The 17,464-nt window shown below is 42.3% G+C and overlaps 1 protein-coding gene across 1 annotated transcript in view; it reads right to left on the reverse strand.

The window, feature by feature from the left end:
• Window positions 1-17,464, reverse strand: part of DSG2 (desmoglein 2) — a 486,965-nt gene that overhangs the window by 372,523 nt on the left and 96,978 nt on the right. Inside the window, exon 2 of the mRNA XM_078687378.1 lies at window positions 3,192-3,227. Coding sequence (XP_078543504.1) covers window positions 3,192-3,227 — 36 coding nt within the window. The remainder of the gene's footprint in view (window positions 1-3,191; window positions 3,228-17,464) is intronic.

Genomic DNA, 17,464 nt, shown 5'->3' on the forward strand with positions numbered 1-17,464 from the left:
TCCGAGGCGGTGTAGGAGTGGAACAAACCAGAATTAGCGTCCACAGCCGGAAACGTAACCCAAGAGTAAAACAACTCGTAAGGAAACGCCGGATCTGCACATACCACGAAAATCACAGCCATCCCATCTACTGGGACTTGATACGTCTGAAGATGGTTGCGTACCGCTACGCGACTATGCTGCGCAATAGCCACCGCCGCCATGACAACACTGGAAACAAGAACACACAAAGAATACTTTGTAGCACAACTGGGTAGTAATTCAAAGAAACCGTTTAAGAAAGAATCAAGCTTGAATAAAGACCTATTTCAAAAAATAGGTAGGTTTCACCGACACCCCGTTTTCCGGAAACGGATGTGAAGGGGTTAAGGCATGAACGATAAACTACTCGAGTGTCATGATATAAGACCACCGAAACCGTTGGGCGCCATGTTGCAGGGTTTCTGTACTCACACAGAACTGTGCACAGAGGAGTGGAACCTCGGCAAATTAGGGTGTCCCAAAACTTACCTTAGCAACCAACTCACCCCTTACCGAGCTAGCTACAGTGTCTCATTGGACATATCAAACACCCAATGTTTAGACAAACCAGAACATGAACTTACAGTACCTCAGGGTACGTGGGACTCATGAACACTCTTTCGTTATATTATCATTACAAACCAGAACATGGAGTAAAGAAGACACATGTGCATTTGAAATGTTTATTTACTAATGCCGTCTTCTCAGGCGCAGTATCTTAGATAATACAAGTATACTTATTATCAGTAGCAAAATTATCAGCATAGTTACTAAGACATAAAAAGCGAATGGTGACAGCATGTTAACATGCTGTAATGAATAAGAGTTAACAACACTTATATCTCACCCTCCCTAACACATATATTATATTATTAGCTAAGAAGGTCTCTTTGGGTTGTTTTAGGGCGGGCCCATACCTTAGTGTCCTAGCATGAAAGGAATCACATCAGCATACACCAGCTCTCTCTGCATGTGCACCGCATCAAGTGTGTTAACTATTCTCCTGCAAAGCAATATCAATCCCGCCTCAAGCCCAAGTTGGCAAAGGCTGCACTTGTGTTATGACTATGAAGGCGTGGAGATCAGACCTCATAACAATTCCATATCGTGTTGCTCCTGAAACTTCAGCACTCTCCGTGCAGACATGGTTTATTAAACAAAACTGATATCAGAGCAATAACATATTATTCTCACATACACCACGGCAAACCACTAGGTTGAAAGCTAAGTCAACAATTAAGGGTCGTGTGCAGAAGTTGCAAGAAAGGAAAAATGGCGTTTAAATCTCAAATGTACCTATGCTAACTTAACACGATATAAGGATATATAGGAGCTATACAACAAGGCTCAATCTAAAAACGGAGATGAAAGTCGCCAAACTGGCAGGCGACGATCTGTCAAGTGCACATGATGGGTCCGCACAGCCCCTCTCTGGTTGTAAGGCTTGCAAGCTGGTCTTTAAAATGCAGTGAATAACTCCTCAATACCAAGTTATACTTGAATGAAAATGCACTAGTACCAAGTCAAAGGTGAATGAAGATTTATTCATTAGAGCCTTCCTAAGTGTGATGTTCCCCGAGGCAGACAAAGCAACTGACCAAGTAGAATACCCACTTCAAGAGTAAACAAGAGAACACTCAAAACATGCAATTCTACAACAGAGCCTTATATCCCGCCATAGCGGGCTATACCGGCCATTAAAGGCCATCTCCTTTCAAAGGACAAAAACACATAGCCTCCAAACGTGCCACTTTCCTAGGAAACTATGACCTGCACCAGAGTCTGGACAGTGACAAATTGAGGGTGACATCCAAGACTTTATCATAGTGATAAATTTGGCACCATAATTACTGTCCCATTTGGCAATACAGATCCGATCCTGTTCAAAATCCAACACTCTCAACTGAGACCAAAGTCAAGTACGAAATGTGCTGGGTGAGGGATATTCAGAGTATATCTGTGCAACTACTAAAGGAGCAGGCCAAGGCTCAGCAAAAAATAGAAGGCATAAGTAAGAGTGCCTCGGAATAGCCCTGGGCACAATTATCACATTATGATAAGCTAATATTTTAAAACAAACTGTCTCACCGACAATGTATTTTTTTAATCTGCAACTCAAGACTATGCCATTTTTAATTTTTTAAGGAAAGCTCTAAGTGGAATTAAAAGATAGAGGGAAAAAATTACTCCATTTCAATTTTTTGACATCTCTTAAAAGCATTTAGCACATAATGCGAAATTCTCAAAATTCTATTACATTTACAAAAAACATGCCCCAAAAACGTTTAAACTGTTACAAGATTCCTTAGCCCAATAAACAACCAGAAACATTCAAAAGAATTATGACACTAAATAAAAAAAAATATAATCTCCATTAGACAGGAACTTGTATTCCTTGATCACCTGCATTCACTAATCCTAGTGAGGAATTCTTCCAACTATTTGACCAACTACTGCTCCGTGTTTGGTCATAAACTCCATGATGTGCGGTATCACATCTTAACTGGACAAGTAACAAATGCCTCCAACAGTAGCAGAAAAATATATTCTTAAGTTTTTCTTTTCTACTTGTGGTCACATTTTGTGCAGAACCTTCAAAGGTACAACACTGTGAGCCCAGCAGAAGCACGACAAGTAGATAGCATAAGAATTGTGTAGATATGTGGAGTTGCGACCTGTCTGCCGAAACCAAAAGGTAACATGTTTCATCTTGTTTTGTTTTATGCTTTGATGTACTTGGCACAGAAACGCTGTGGTAAAGACCTAATCATTTTTTTCCATGTTGTCAAGAGTCTGAACTAGAAATACAACTTATATTTCAGCAGGATATCAACTCTGTAATACATTAAAGGCTGTTACCGACGACGTTTTACTAAAACGTGTGACAACACAAATAGAAACAATTACATTAAAAAAACAGTCAAAGGTAATTGAAAGCAAGTATCAGCAAAGACCTACTCAAAGTCAATAACCATAGTACACTTCTATGGAAGTTTAAAAGAACCAAGCAGTTAAACAAAAAAGGGGTGGGGGCGAATTTCCAGAAAAACACTGATGAATTTTGGTTAGATTCGATTTTAAGGCTGGAGGCAACATTGTTACAGGTGTGGCCCCTAACAACAGTCAATTTGTCACCTTCCCACAAACTGAATATATTTACATTATCTTACCTGCCAATGAAGTCCGAATCCAAACTCGAAACACACCTGGTGAAAACAAACAGCAATTACTTAACAATAAGTAAATACATCAAAAACATCAACTTATAATAAAGAAGAAAGTTATTATTTTCGACATAACAAACCGCCTGAAGACATTGTATAACATTAACAAGCATTCGATGCATCGCATGTCCACAGAAAAAAAATCAGTAAGTATGATGAACAAAATGGAGATCTTTTCATATAAACTCGGGCTTTAAGGTTTTAAGTTTCACTGCGAAATTCATAAGGCTGAGTTCTTCCAAAGTTTACTTGGTTGTTAGAATGGTCATAGTTTCAGTGATGTATTTGAGAGAGGGTGCTATTAAACTCAGATGAAAATAATATGAAATGAAACCACTTTTTCTGGAAAATGTACACGCTTCCTCTTTAAAATGTTATGAGTAAACTAATTCCATGACAAATAAATGGCAGTTAAAATTTACACAAGTAGTTCATCAAACTCTTGCCTTGTTTTGCTCAATGCAGAGATGAAAACACATTAGATAACAGCCCGGGGTTATTTAGGAATATGATACGTGGAGGAGACAAAAGAGGAAAATATTAACATGAAATGGTTTACTAATACTTCAGCGGCTCCAAATCTGAGAGTTCTATTTTAAACACACTCTCTCCCTATGTGCAAAATAGACTTTTTATATTGACACTCGCTCAGCCATTTTGTACTCTGTATAAAAGTATATCTGTTATCTTGCCATTCACTTCGCCATGTTGTGCTTAACCCTTCATGACTGACCTCTCTGGAACACTCTGGAGCTCCACCTTTGACCTGCCACATTCCTGCATGGACACTCACACCCTGTTCATGTTTTGGCCTGCCACAAACTGACCAGCCCATGCTCAACCAGTCGTTCAGGGAGTTTCCCAGATGTTTATCGTCCTCACCCTGCACACTACGCCCTGCAGGGGTCCAAACAAACTACCATTTGTGGACTTATTTGTATAAACATGCTTTTCGTCTACACCCTGCAGGGGCCTCACCACTACCCTCTGTGCTTATCAGATTAACCTTTGTTTGACATATAATCATGCCCCTTTCACCTATGCCCTGCAGGGGCCAAACAGCCAACACATGCAGATTGTATCAGAACTGATCATTATTTGTGTGTAAATTATTGGTGTTTGTTACTGTTCACCTGGCATGCACAGGGTGGGGATGAAGGGTATATAAGGTTCAGAACCAAAGCACTGATCAGACTGCCTCCTCAGACAGCTATGGGTGTCTGTTGTTGATGCTTGCTCTCTCATGAGATAGTAATAAATATCCTTGCTCTCTGGCTCCAGCGTTGGTCTCAGTTTGTATTCCGGACCCGTGGACTATAGGGTGATCCCTGCACCTTTTGGGTGGTCCCCCAAAAGACCCCAAAAATACACAATTGACGCCCAAACGTGGGGCCGATCAGAGACGCGGTTGCCCGGTCGAGGGGTCCCAACGAGGAAGTTGAACGGACGGTGGTGGGGCATGCCTATGCGAAAAAGACCCTCTTCCTCGTAGCCACCACCCGACCTTCACTACATCCGAAAAGTGCCCCGCAAGTGGCTCCGGTCCTGACTCAGGCCCCCGATAGACTTGGACGATCTTTGCAGTAAAGAGACCACCTGGAGAACGAGACAAAGGATTCTGGTAGGGTTGCTGATTTGCGACACCTTTTGTTTGTACTTGGTTTTGGTTGTCTGGTTTGTTTGATTTCACACTTTGCAAAGATTAAAGATAAACGGTAGTGCAGACTTTTTGTCCGACCTTTTGAATTTTGTAGAGATATTATTTAAGATAACATAGAAAAGCATGCCAGTACTTGGTGAATCCGCTTGATAAGGTTGTTGAGGACACCGTTTTTTAGGTCTCGCCTGTCGATGCGCATGCGCATCGAGCTTGCGAGCCTATTGCGGCTTAAACAAGCTTTAACTAAGAAGCAAGGAATCGTGGCGATTCCTTGCAGTGCCCGTGACTTTTAAGCTCAATGCGCATGTGCATTGAGCTTAAAAGCGCGTGCACAGCCGCCCGCATTCCTCCGACACCTTTGAAGTGAAGCTTAGCTTCACTTCAAAGGCCCGGCTTCTTCACACCCACATGCCGCTCTGCCCCGCTCCGCCCCCTCCCCTGAGTCATCCTGCCTGCCCAGACTTCTCCTCCCCCCTAATTACATCCCGCTTTCACTTGTTTTTTGTTCCGACTCGACGTGCACAGCTACCCTTCCCCCGCCCCCTCCCGCCACGCAATGCCGAGAGCTTGTTTTCCTTCTCGCCCCTCATGCTCAACCTCGTTGTCCCTTGTCCTACCCCTCTCATCTGTTTCTTCAATTCTAATTTATTGAGTGCCCTCCCCGCTGTCATGTTTTATAATTATATCTATCAGAGCCCAGGCCTCTTCTTTTACGTCCTCCCTCCTCTTGCCTCTACCCTCCTTTCCTCATCTCGCTTTCCCTGCAACATTCGTCTACCCTTTTCATTCTTCCTCATTTATTTTGTCTCCCATTTCCCAGTCTTTCCCTTCTCTACTGTCTTTCACTATTCTCTTCTCCCATTCGGTTTTCTCAATTCTTTTCTCCGGTATCATTCACATTCACTTTCTTTTTTCTCTCCATTCTTTCTCACACCTACCCTTTCTCCGCTTTTTTCCTTCTCACCATCGAATTCTTCTGAATATTTCGCTCCTCTTTTCTTTTTCCCTTCTCTCGGACTGTATTTTCTGCACTCAATCCCCTCCTTTCTTCCTCTCTTCTCTCTCTATTCCTCATTTTTGGTGCTCCCTTCTCCAGTCACTCGTCCTTTCATGGCGTCTCCCTTTATTTTACTTTTCTTGTTTTAATTCCGCCCTAAAACACGCAGATATCAGCGTAGGCCTGACAGGGAAATAAATCATAAGCATTTTTTGCCAGTGTATTATGCGCCTTTCTGCAGGCCCTTCCAAACCTAACGATGCCACTTATTAAAAGACTTGCGGTGACGCAGCACAGATGTTTCCTTCCACGAGATTTTAAGTAGCAGCATGTGAGTTCCTAAAACTGGCATACAGGGCATGTCCATTTAGTAAAATGTTCGTTAGCAGGTTGCATCGTTTGCTTTAACCATCAAAAGGTTCGTGTGAGGTTGCAGCCCGGTGTCCGTCATCCTCCCATCAGCGTCCCTGGGTGCATTCACGGCAGTTTTTGGTATTCTTTTACACGCTTTAACGAGCAGTGTTTTTCACCTTTTAAGCCCTCAGTGCTATGTGTGTGACTCTGCTCGGGTTCACCGTATGTGGAGCTGGCATCCCATGACACCTCGGGCCTGGAGTGATTTGCAGTGACGCCATTACTCAGCAGTTTACAGTTGGTTCTGGTCTGCTTTATCTGTATGGGGAGGGGAGACATCAAAGGTGTGCAGTGGCTCCCAGCCCCCGAGAGACTGGGCGGGGCAGCTACCTCTTATCTCTCCATCTTTTCACAGGGCACACTGTCTCTGATAGCATCCAGACCTCGGACCCTTTAAAGACGGTCACGTGGTTCGGCTGGACAAAGGGGCCTGAATGTATCTGCCGCCAGCAGCTTCACTTGCGCTCTGCATCAAAGGCTGTCGTCTTCTCTTTTCGAGAGCCTGCGCTGTGCCTCATGATCTGCTAAATCTAGGCAGAATGGCTAGGTTGGAACCGGAATCTGGAAGGGGGCATGGCCGAATCAAGGGCTTGAGGCTTGCATCATACTTTCTATCACACTTGTTTAATTTCCGGAAGACTGTGTGTTCCGTAAACTCCCTTATTAGGTGACTAGATTAAACACTGTCACGCAGTATTTATTAAATGAAGTCTGTTCACGAGCTGCGTGCGCACCAGAGCACAACTCACAAAGAGATGGAATGAAACAATGCAGAAGTTGTTCCAAAAAACAAAAGGGGAGTTAGCGGCTCAACTTTTCAGCTTCTTTCTAACCAGGCCCGCAGGCGCCGCAACACGGCGCTGAAACCTCCAGGGCACAACTAAATACATTTAGGGCAAGCACCCTTTTATCTATGTAGGTGTTTGTACATGAGGCATAGGCGAGTGAAGTGTTGGTAAGTAAGGCATTAGATCCCTTAGGCCCTTATCCTGGTCGTCAAGGTAATACTGGTTCAAGATCGAGCTCCCTTGTAATGTGCATTTACTGGGTGCACAGTGCGTCACCCTCACTCACCCTCAACCCCTCACCCTCACTCACCCTCAACCCCTCACCCTCACCCACCCTCAACCCTTCACCCTCACCCACCCTCAACCCTTCACCCTCAACCCACCACTCACCCTCACTCTCACTCACCCTCACTCACCCTCAACCCCTCAGCCTCACCCCTCACCCTCAACCCCTCACCCTCACTCACCCTCAACCCCTCACCCTCACTCACCCTCAACCCCTCACCCTCACTCACCCTCACTCACCCTCACTCACTCACCCTCACTCACTCACCCTCACTCACCCTCACTCACTCACCCTCACTCACTCACCCTCACTCACTCGCACTCACCCTCACTCACCCTCACTCACCCTCACTCACCCTCACTCACCCTCACTCACCCTCACTCACCATCAACCCCTCACCCTCACCCACCCTCACTCACCCTCAACCCCTCACCCTCACTCACCCTCACTCACCCTCAACCCCTCACCCACCCTCACCCACCCTCACCCACCCTCACTCACCCTCACTCACCCTCAACCCCTCACCCACCCTCAACCCCTCACCCTCAACACCTCACCCTCACTCACCCTCAACACCTCACCCTCACTCACCCTCAACCCCTCACCCTCACTCACCCTCAACCCCTCACCCACCCTCAACCCCTCACCCTCACTCACCCTCACCCTCACTCACCCTCAACCCCTCACCCTCAACCCCTCACCCTCAACCCCTCACCCTCAACCCCTCACCCTCACAACACATATTGTGTTACAATAGGTGTCACATTTGCGAAAGATAAAACTATCTAGAGATGTAGCATAACGACCAGAGCTGCCATATAAGTCACGTAAATACAAAACATGTTGCATTCCAAATGCTATAGGTGTCACATTCGCAAAAGTTATAACTATTGGCATTGTAAATGACAAAGCCATCAATTTAGCAATTTTAACAACGAAAAAATAAATAAATTATGTCATTTACAAGACCAATAACTACAACTTTTCTAATGCGAAACCTATTGCATTCCAACCCCACTCACCCACGCAACGCCACTCACACACGCAACGCCACTCACACACGCAACGCCACTCACACACGCAACGCCACTCACACACGCAACGCCACTCACACACGCAACGCCACTCACACACGCAACGCCACTCACACACGCAACGCCACTCACACTCCACTCATCCACGCAACGCCACTCATCCACGCAACGCCACTCATCCACGCAACGCCACTCATCCACGCAACGCCACTCATCCATTTGCAAAACGAAAAAAGTTAAACTCTTCTATTGCGAGACCTATTGCATTTTCAATGCTTGTTTGGTATTTTAGTTATCCAGACTTGGTATTTCGATATTTGCAAATAACGAAAGATAAGCGGGTAAGGTGGACTATTTGTCCAGTTTTCTGAAATTTGTAGAGACGTTTTTAAAGAAACTAGAAAAACATGCCCGCATTTAGTTAAGTTTGCACGAATGGTGTTGTTGTCACACCTCTTGATCTCAGATATTGGAAGAAAGTCAGCCGGCTCCCTCGGAGGGTACCCCGAGTAGAGAAATATACATAAAGTACAGTATTTCTCCTATAAATGTACAGCACATTATGGGACAAATACATGTCAAATGATAGGGATAATACCTGGCAAAAATATGGCTCCTTTGACCCTCAGATAATAGAGACAGTAGAAGCTCAATCGCATGGGCGTAGATCTAGACAATCCATTTTTGATTCCTGGGAGTTATGGAAGAAGGAAATTATAAAACGAGAGAGGAGAGCTTAGGCCCGACCCCAGAAGACAGTATGGCAGAATCACAACAAGAGAAGGTGGCTTCAAATATTGCCTGTCTAGATAAAGAACATTGACTAAAATGCCTCTGGCCAATAACATATGCGATATACCCCCTTAGTATGATCAGACCCCTAGGAGGACGAATTAATCCTACACCCCCCCCCCCCACCTTTACTTGGTGAGGTTGCTCCAAATTCAGGGTCTCCAACCTCTTCAGTAATGAGAGCTATTTACGTTCAATGAAAAACGACCTGACCTACTCATTGTGAAAGTTGAAATAGTGACCACTTCAGCCAGGATTAAATTAATGACCACCATATGCAAGATTACCAACAGGGTTCATATTATTACATCAGGTGGGGTTGCCAACAGCAATACTCCTGTCCCCAAGTTCGTAAGAGTAATATTAGGTTTGACCAACGCCAGATGATTTTTCATTTACTTTCATGATGTTTAAATAATGTCAGCCATTTTTCTCCAAACATCAGCTTATGAGTTCTGAAAATAAGCACATTTTCCCTAATAAACCCTTTTTCAATTTTGGAATACCTATATTAATTCAACCGAGCAAAAGCTTCTGATTTAGTGTGCTGGGCTGCACAAAAGAGAGCTACTTACAGGCAACTGTTGAGCTACTGGTAGCTCCCAAGCTACTCGTCGGCAACCCCCTGCTCTAAATGCATGCTTGCGCAATTAACTGAATTAGAGACACTCGTCATTTTGGGAGATTGGACACTGGGGTTATTAGTTTTCTCATTTATTGAAGGTCACCGATTTTAGGGGTCAATGAGTAAACTAAGGAAATGCATTTCTCATTACTATGTTGTTTTGGAAACCCACATTTGAGCAGATCGCTCAGCTTCCTACCTCTAAATTGGAGGATGTAGGTGAAATTTAAGGTGAATCTTTGGAATAGAGTTTTTTATATATATGAAATATACAAAGGACAATGAAGATTTGAGTGGCTGCTGGACGGCTCCTTAGATTTTAAAACAAAAAAAATACAGTATTTACGGTTTTTTAAGAGAAAAAGAAGGTAGATGAATATGAAAGCTTTCGAAAATGGGAAAAACATGCACCACATTAGCAGGGCTTGCACAATGTCAAGCAAGATTTAATGTAAACAAGCTATTTTAAAGGATTACCATGGCAAATTGACAACAGGTGTCCTGCTTACTCAGTAAACTGAATAAGAAATGACAATGCTTTTAAATATGGTTATCTTGCAACATTTTCCCAGCTTTCAGAAACAGAGGTCAAAAAGTCAGTTTTTTTCTGTGACTGAAATGAAAGGATTTTGTAGGGTAAACTGCATAGGGTTCTTTTCCTTTTTTTCTCCAAAACTGCTCTGAAATAGCTAATAAGTGAACAGTTCAAACATTTTAAATATGCTTCGCCAATTATGAAGACAATCTCTTGTAAATTTGGGTCGAGAGGAAAAATATTTTTTTTTATAGGATCAGAACAAATTAGAATGATTGGCTTGCTGATGTGAAAATTTTAGGTATTCTTGCCGAATACCGACCTCCAAACATTGTTTGTACACTATGTACCTTTGTCAGTAACACTACACGTTAGTGGGAAACCTTTAGTGGCCATCTAAATGAAAGAAAAAAACAAAGGAAAAAATGAAGCTATCTGTAATGACAGTGCCCTCCTACTGTATGCTTTGTTTTACTAATGTATTTGTGATAAAAGTTCTAAATTATTATGCTTCCTGCCCAGGGGACAATATCATTACCAAGTCAACCACCACATGTTCCAGCTAGTCAAACAGCCTGACGGCACCCCCTTGCCTAGAATGCGCAAAACATGGTGCCCTAACAGGGATTTGTGCAAATGCTAGCCCATTCAATTGTGCCCTGTTGTTTCTGTGAAGGTACATTCCGCCCTGGGTTCACAGCCTCTTCGAACAAGCTCTCTGGAGACAGGGGCACCCAGGGGTCACTATGCTACAATTGCATCAACTAGAGTGCTCCTTACTCGTTTTTGGCTCGGAGGATAGCAAGACAGCATAGTCCAAGGCAAAGAGGTGAGATGCAGTTAGACATTCAGAATATAGCACCCCCTGTACTGCCAGATGACGGACTGAATGCCCGGTCAGTGCTTTACTTTTTATTTTTTTAAAAGCATTTTATTACACCCAGGAGAATTAGATTACACATAAAATTAGGAGGAACAGTGAAAACCAGATGTCTCTACAACCCTCTTGACCAGAGTTCTGACCCCAGATAGTATTAGAGTGTCTAGATGCTAAACGCTATAAAACACACTTAACATGAAAAAGTACAATTAACAATGCCTTTTTACAGACCATGTTGCACAGGGTTGTTCTCGTCAGACATATTGTAATTATGAAAGCTATTTAAAATTTAACAAAGAAAGTCTCGTTAGAATGTTATTATGACAGTTTCTTTTGCAGGGGAGACAGAAATTAATGGGAAATATGCAGAAGAGGAGGAGGGCAATGGAAAAGGGGCTGGTCAACCTTCACTGGATCTGGCGCAGCAACGTGGTGGAGAATTAGGCCAAAATAGGTGTGCCTACGATTTACAGGAAGGGTAATTGAAAGAACGAATGCCCTAATTTACAGGGCCAAACAACGATGGCAAAAGGAAGGGGTAATTCATTCACAAGGAATACCAGCAGAATTGGTGCAATCACACTTCTCAGAGTAAGACTTCAATGTAGAAATTAAGGCTGCAGAGTAGAAAACAGATGCAGAAGAGGGAAAGGCGGATTTTGATGAAAAAGCAGAACAGATTGAGATTAAACCGAACATAGAGGTGGGTAGATTTAGCCAGGACAAGGGCAGATTAGATGAAGGCTATGAGTTACATTTTGACCTTTTTATTGAAAAACACCAGACTCCATGTATTGACAAACAGCCTTTGCCAAAGTTTATTTGCATGGCCATAGATTCTGCGAGAGGATCTAAGAATCAAATTATGGTGTCAAAGATTTCCGCACTATAAGCATGCCAACAGGCAGAAGCTTTTACAATGATGACTATTGACATTTGATTATAATACCTTTAAATACAGTCCACAGGGCGATCTAGGAAGGGCAGAAGAAGATTCATGATACTGTACCATTGGGGGGAGGGGAGAGCATGAGTTTCTGGTGTATAGTGGTGCTACTTGCACCCCTCTAGTTCATAATCTCTTTTTCCCAGGTTAATTTCATACATCTGTGGGATTTTTCTGGCATCTCTGTTCAAAGTACTATTTTATATATATCTACCCGAAAGAAATAATATGTAGGCATATCAATGTTTTTATTTCCAGATTCTTCAGAGTTAAAGAAAACATTGTTGTAACAAAATTACTTTGTAAGGTGGAATGTGCTAAAATGTATTCTAACTGCAGTGCATTCTCTAGGGACCACCGAGGATGGATAATATATAGTAGGAATATATTTATGTATTGAGGTTTAGTAGTTTCTGACAATGAACTAGCATTCATCCCACATGCGATTGCGGGGTTGCGTAAGGGGCTAGGAGCTACACAGAAACTACATGTGTTCCACCGAAACCACCAAGTAAAAATGGCATCTCAAGCTCATCCTGAAGGGTTGCACATGCTCCACACAGCTGAGAAAGGAAGAGTGTGTGTATGTGAGCAGACCCCAAGTTTACATCAACTAAGAACGTCCGGGTAATAAGAAGTGCTAGTAACCTCTCAAATTACTTGAAGACAGGCACCAACGGTTGCTTTTTCTGCTTACAAGTATGACCACTGAGGCTCTGCAGTACTCCTCAGGAAAGTCGTGAAAAGAGTAAAAGTGCAACGGGAAATAAGACAGTGTTCCAACTAGTCACACTAGCCACACATACCAATGATTGGGACATTACCTCTTGACTTTCTGCTTCGCTCCGGTCAACAGGAAGGACTGTGGAAAATAGACTTTTTATCTTGACACTCGCTCAGCCATTTTGTACTCTGTATAAAAGTATATCTGTTATCTTGCCATTCACTCTGCCATTTTGTGCTATACCCTTCATGACTGACCACTCTGGAACACTCTGGAGCTCCACTTTTTACCTGCCACATTCCTGCACAGACACTCACACCCTGTTCTTGTTTTGGCCTGCCACAAACTGACCAGCCCATGCTCAACCAGTTGGGCAGGGAGTTTCCTAGATGTTTATCGTCCTCACTATGCACACTACGCCCTGCAGGGGTCCAAACAAACTACTATTTGCGGACTTATTTGTATAAACATGCTTTTCGCCTACACCCTGCAGGGGCCTCACCGCTACCCTCTGTGCTTATCAGATTAAACTTTGTTTGACATATAATCATGCCTTTTTCACCTATGCCCTGCAGGGGCCTAACAGCCAACACATGCAGATTGTATCAGAACTGATCATTATTTGTCTGTAAATTATTGGTGTTGGTTACTGTTCACCTGGCACGCACAGGGTGGGGATGAAGGGTATATAAGGGGCAGAACGAAAGCACTGATCAGACTGCCTCCTCAGACAGCTATGGGTGTCTGTTGTTGATGCTTTCTCTCTCTCATGAGATAGTAATAAATATTCTTTCTCTCTGGCTCCAGCGTTGGTCTTAGTTTGTATTCCGGACCTGTGGACTACAGGGTGATCCCTGCGCCTTTTGGGTGGTCCCCCAAAAGACCCCCAAAATCCACACCTAGCTTCACATTGCTTGAGCTATTTGGGGCTTTTAGAGACCAAACATTTGCAGAACAAAAAGTTATCTGAAGCATCCAGCGGGCATGATAAAGAACCACAAAGGTTTTGAATTCATAAAATGCTTATAGAAAATGAATGTGTAATTCGCAGGATATTTTAATCAGGACAAGGACCCGTTACTCATGTACGTAAACTCTTCAGCTTGGGTGTTATATCAGCACAAATTTGCCAATTGTTGGACATTAGGAAGGAAGGACGAGCTCTACTTTCACAAACACATGTTCACTTTAGGATTTCCTTGATAGCGCCCATAGTGGACTTTATATGCTGAAGCTAATTGTTTCAAGTTGCTTCTCATAGTGTACAACTGTGTTCCATTTTTGCAGCCTAAAAACTCAAATAACACATTAGACTGTTATATCAATTCAAGAAGGCACTGATCCGGTGTGTTAATGCCTCAATCTCGTATTTAATTTTTTAACTTGGAACATGTGCCTTCCTGCTTTCAAGTATAGGAGAGGATGGTGTGAGTGAAAGGAGTGGCGAGAAGGGATATGTATTCATATATGCTAAAGTTGGGAGATCCAAGTTTCAATGCTGCCCTTCTCCCACCTTACATTCATTGTTTAAATGCATTAACTTGTTAATGTTTTGGTTCAGACACAAATACAATTCCTCCCTCTCTCTCTGGTCAAGCAAATGGAGAGATACTTCTGGAGAAAGGAATTCATTCATTTTGGGAGATACCTGAACAGTCTGACCACTCGAAAGATGTGGGTTATTGGGCTACAAGCCAGGAATAAGCAAACTATTCAGGCACAAATCCTAATTCAAAGAAAATAGATATATAGATACTTGTAGGAACAGTTCTGACTGCCAATAGTTTGGACTTTCCACAGAACTAAATTTTGGCATAGGAGGTGGGAAGATGATGTCCAACAGGAGAAAAAAAAGAAGAAAAAAAAGGTTGGCCTTTGAGAAGGTGGTTAAAAAATAGAAATTTTGATTGTAAGTAATAATTTTCCAATTAGAAACATGGAATGCGCAAACGTAATGTTTTCTGGTACTTACACATCAAATAACTGCAGCTAGAATGGCATTGTGGCTCTCAAGTTACAATTAGGCCTGTGTCTGGCTAAACTGGTGCGCAGTTCAAGAAATGGAGGGGGTAACATGAGATACAGACATATGGCCTGGTCATGGCATGCTAGCTAATTTGACTGCTGAAATGCATGCAAATCGTCATACAAGGTATGCATGAGGAACAGGACGTGTCGTGTCTAATGCATCATTTCTTACATGTACCTAATTAAGGAATGGCAAGGAGGCTGATCATGTGCTGGTGTAGACAGATAGGAATATGCCTCCTCAATCTTTGAGTCAGCAAGATCCAAGTATAGATGGTTCAGGAAGCCCATGAACGTTAACAGCCATGGTTTATGGGGTAGACCCAGAAGCAAAAGGAGGGCAATCCAAGGGAGACACCAATTTAGAATGTCTATGATATCACCAAGAAGCTGAAAAAGATGGGATACCATATTTCTCTAAGTAGGAGTGTCACACAGCCAATCTCCCATGGCATGGTCAAACATACTGTATGGAAACCATTCCGGAGTAACAAAGGCCCAACAACTAAAGGCACTGTTAAACAAACTGGAATTTAATAGACTCTACCCAGACACGATATAGGTCATTCTGTTGGAAGGCACTGCTAAACCTGTCAATAACTACAAAGTACCAGAGGTACCAAATGGATTACCTCTTGAAGCAATATACACTCAACTACAAGAAACACTTAAGTCACTGTGAAAACACAATAGCGTCCACCTAGAGGCAACACCCCAGAAGCACTGTCAACCAGTAAACATTATATAGACTCCTGAAAAATGATGGTGAAAATATTGAAAACAAATGTACAGGTGAAGAATGCAATGTACAGTCCTACTTGTATGGGTGTGCACTGGCAAAATGATTGCTTTCCCTTCCCTTTTCTGTCTTCCATTTCTTTCCTTCACCACTAGCTTTTTCGCAAAATGATTTTCAGATTGCTATGGTCTCTCTTTCTGATAGAAACATTTCAAAATAAATATGGTTAAAACATGGCAAGTGAATGTGTTTTGTTAGAACCCAAGACACAAAAGGAAAACATTAGTTACCTGTACCAATCAGTTTTCACCTGTTAATATTAGGATTATACATGCTCTGCAAATTCCTGCCATCTAGGTTTCAGCACATTGCATGTTGGTCTTTAAAGCAAATAAATCACTTAAGAGAATATTCTCTTCTCTTAACTTTCTGGTTAAGTAAAATGAGCCTCCCGAAAGCATACATGTTACTTTTAATACAGACTTCCTACTTTTGAATACGGCCTGCGCCAAGGTTGAAGTTGATGGAGCGAGGTATAAAACAAAATTTTGTGTACCCCTCATGAAGTTACTTCCTCATAACAGTAACATGAATGAATCGTGTGATTTTGAAATTAACTAACATAGAATAGAAATGCACACACACAAGTACACGTGGAAAACTAATTTGCTTATGTTGCAAATCATAATCCACTAAGAGTGATGTTGTTCCGTCTATAATTAACGCAATTGCTATAACATAACCAAAATCGGCATAAAAGTGCTTTTGTGGCATGAAAGAAGGAGAATGGTGAGTAAACCACGCATATATGTTGCTTTATCTGCTAGGTAATAACTAACAGGGTTACCTTAGTATGGTGGGAGGTAAACAGAAGGGTTATAATTCAACGATTAACGTTTAATTGTGTTATTTTCTATAATAGTTCCCGTTCTGGACCATGCGGCATAATACAAAATGGACGTCTTTGTGACTCCGAGATTGTGGTGCTGTACGCATGCGCGACTGGGCTCAAGACGAGCGTGAGCTGCATATGCCTGTGCGGAATGGGTCAAGGACAATGTGCCCTGAAAGCCTGACTGGTTGCCAACAAAAATGAACATCCGCATCGTGGGCATGTGAAAAAACGCTGAAATATCCATTTTAAGGACACAAGTGAACAGACTATAGCCAAGACAAAGAGAACTTTCATATTTGATGACACCACGATTTTTGAACAATAAGATGAGGTTATGCTCATCCGCTCCTCGACTTGTCCAATCAGAACTGTTAAAGACCCCAAATGTTTCAAAATTTAGATAGATTAGTTAGTGAAAAAGGGTATAAAAGAGTATGTTTGGAATTAAGAAAAAATCCTTCCTTTCCGATTGTCATCTTTGCATCCCGACATGCTGCCAGATTGCTGAATCTTTCCTTGAATGGGTGCGGAGTCCTTTTATGAGATGAACAACCACAGAGAATAGAGAGATGGTCTTTGGGAACTGTCCTATGCTGATGTCTGTGTCCTGGGATTGTGGTAATATAACTTTGCTTGTTTCCTGAATTTTTAAGCTAACAAATATAAATGTTTTGAATTTACTCCTTTTCTTTCTTAGGCTATTTCTGATTAAATGAATACATACGATTAATAAATATAGGTCATGCTAGGAGGTTTTCTCTTTAAATAAAAATTAAATAAATGAGGAATTAAGCTGGTCTTGTTTATCCTTTAGTTAATTTTTACTAGCAGATCCTTTGACAAAATAATGGTGGTGTGTCTGAATAATTTTTCTCG

Source organism: Lissotriton helveticus, chromosome 4_1, assembly GCF_964261635.1.
Source record: "Lissotriton helveticus chromosome 4_1, aLisHel1.1, whole genome shotgun sequence".
Classification (NCBI taxonomy): Eukaryota; Metazoa; Chordata; class Amphibia; order Caudata; family Salamandridae; genus Lissotriton; species Lissotriton helveticus.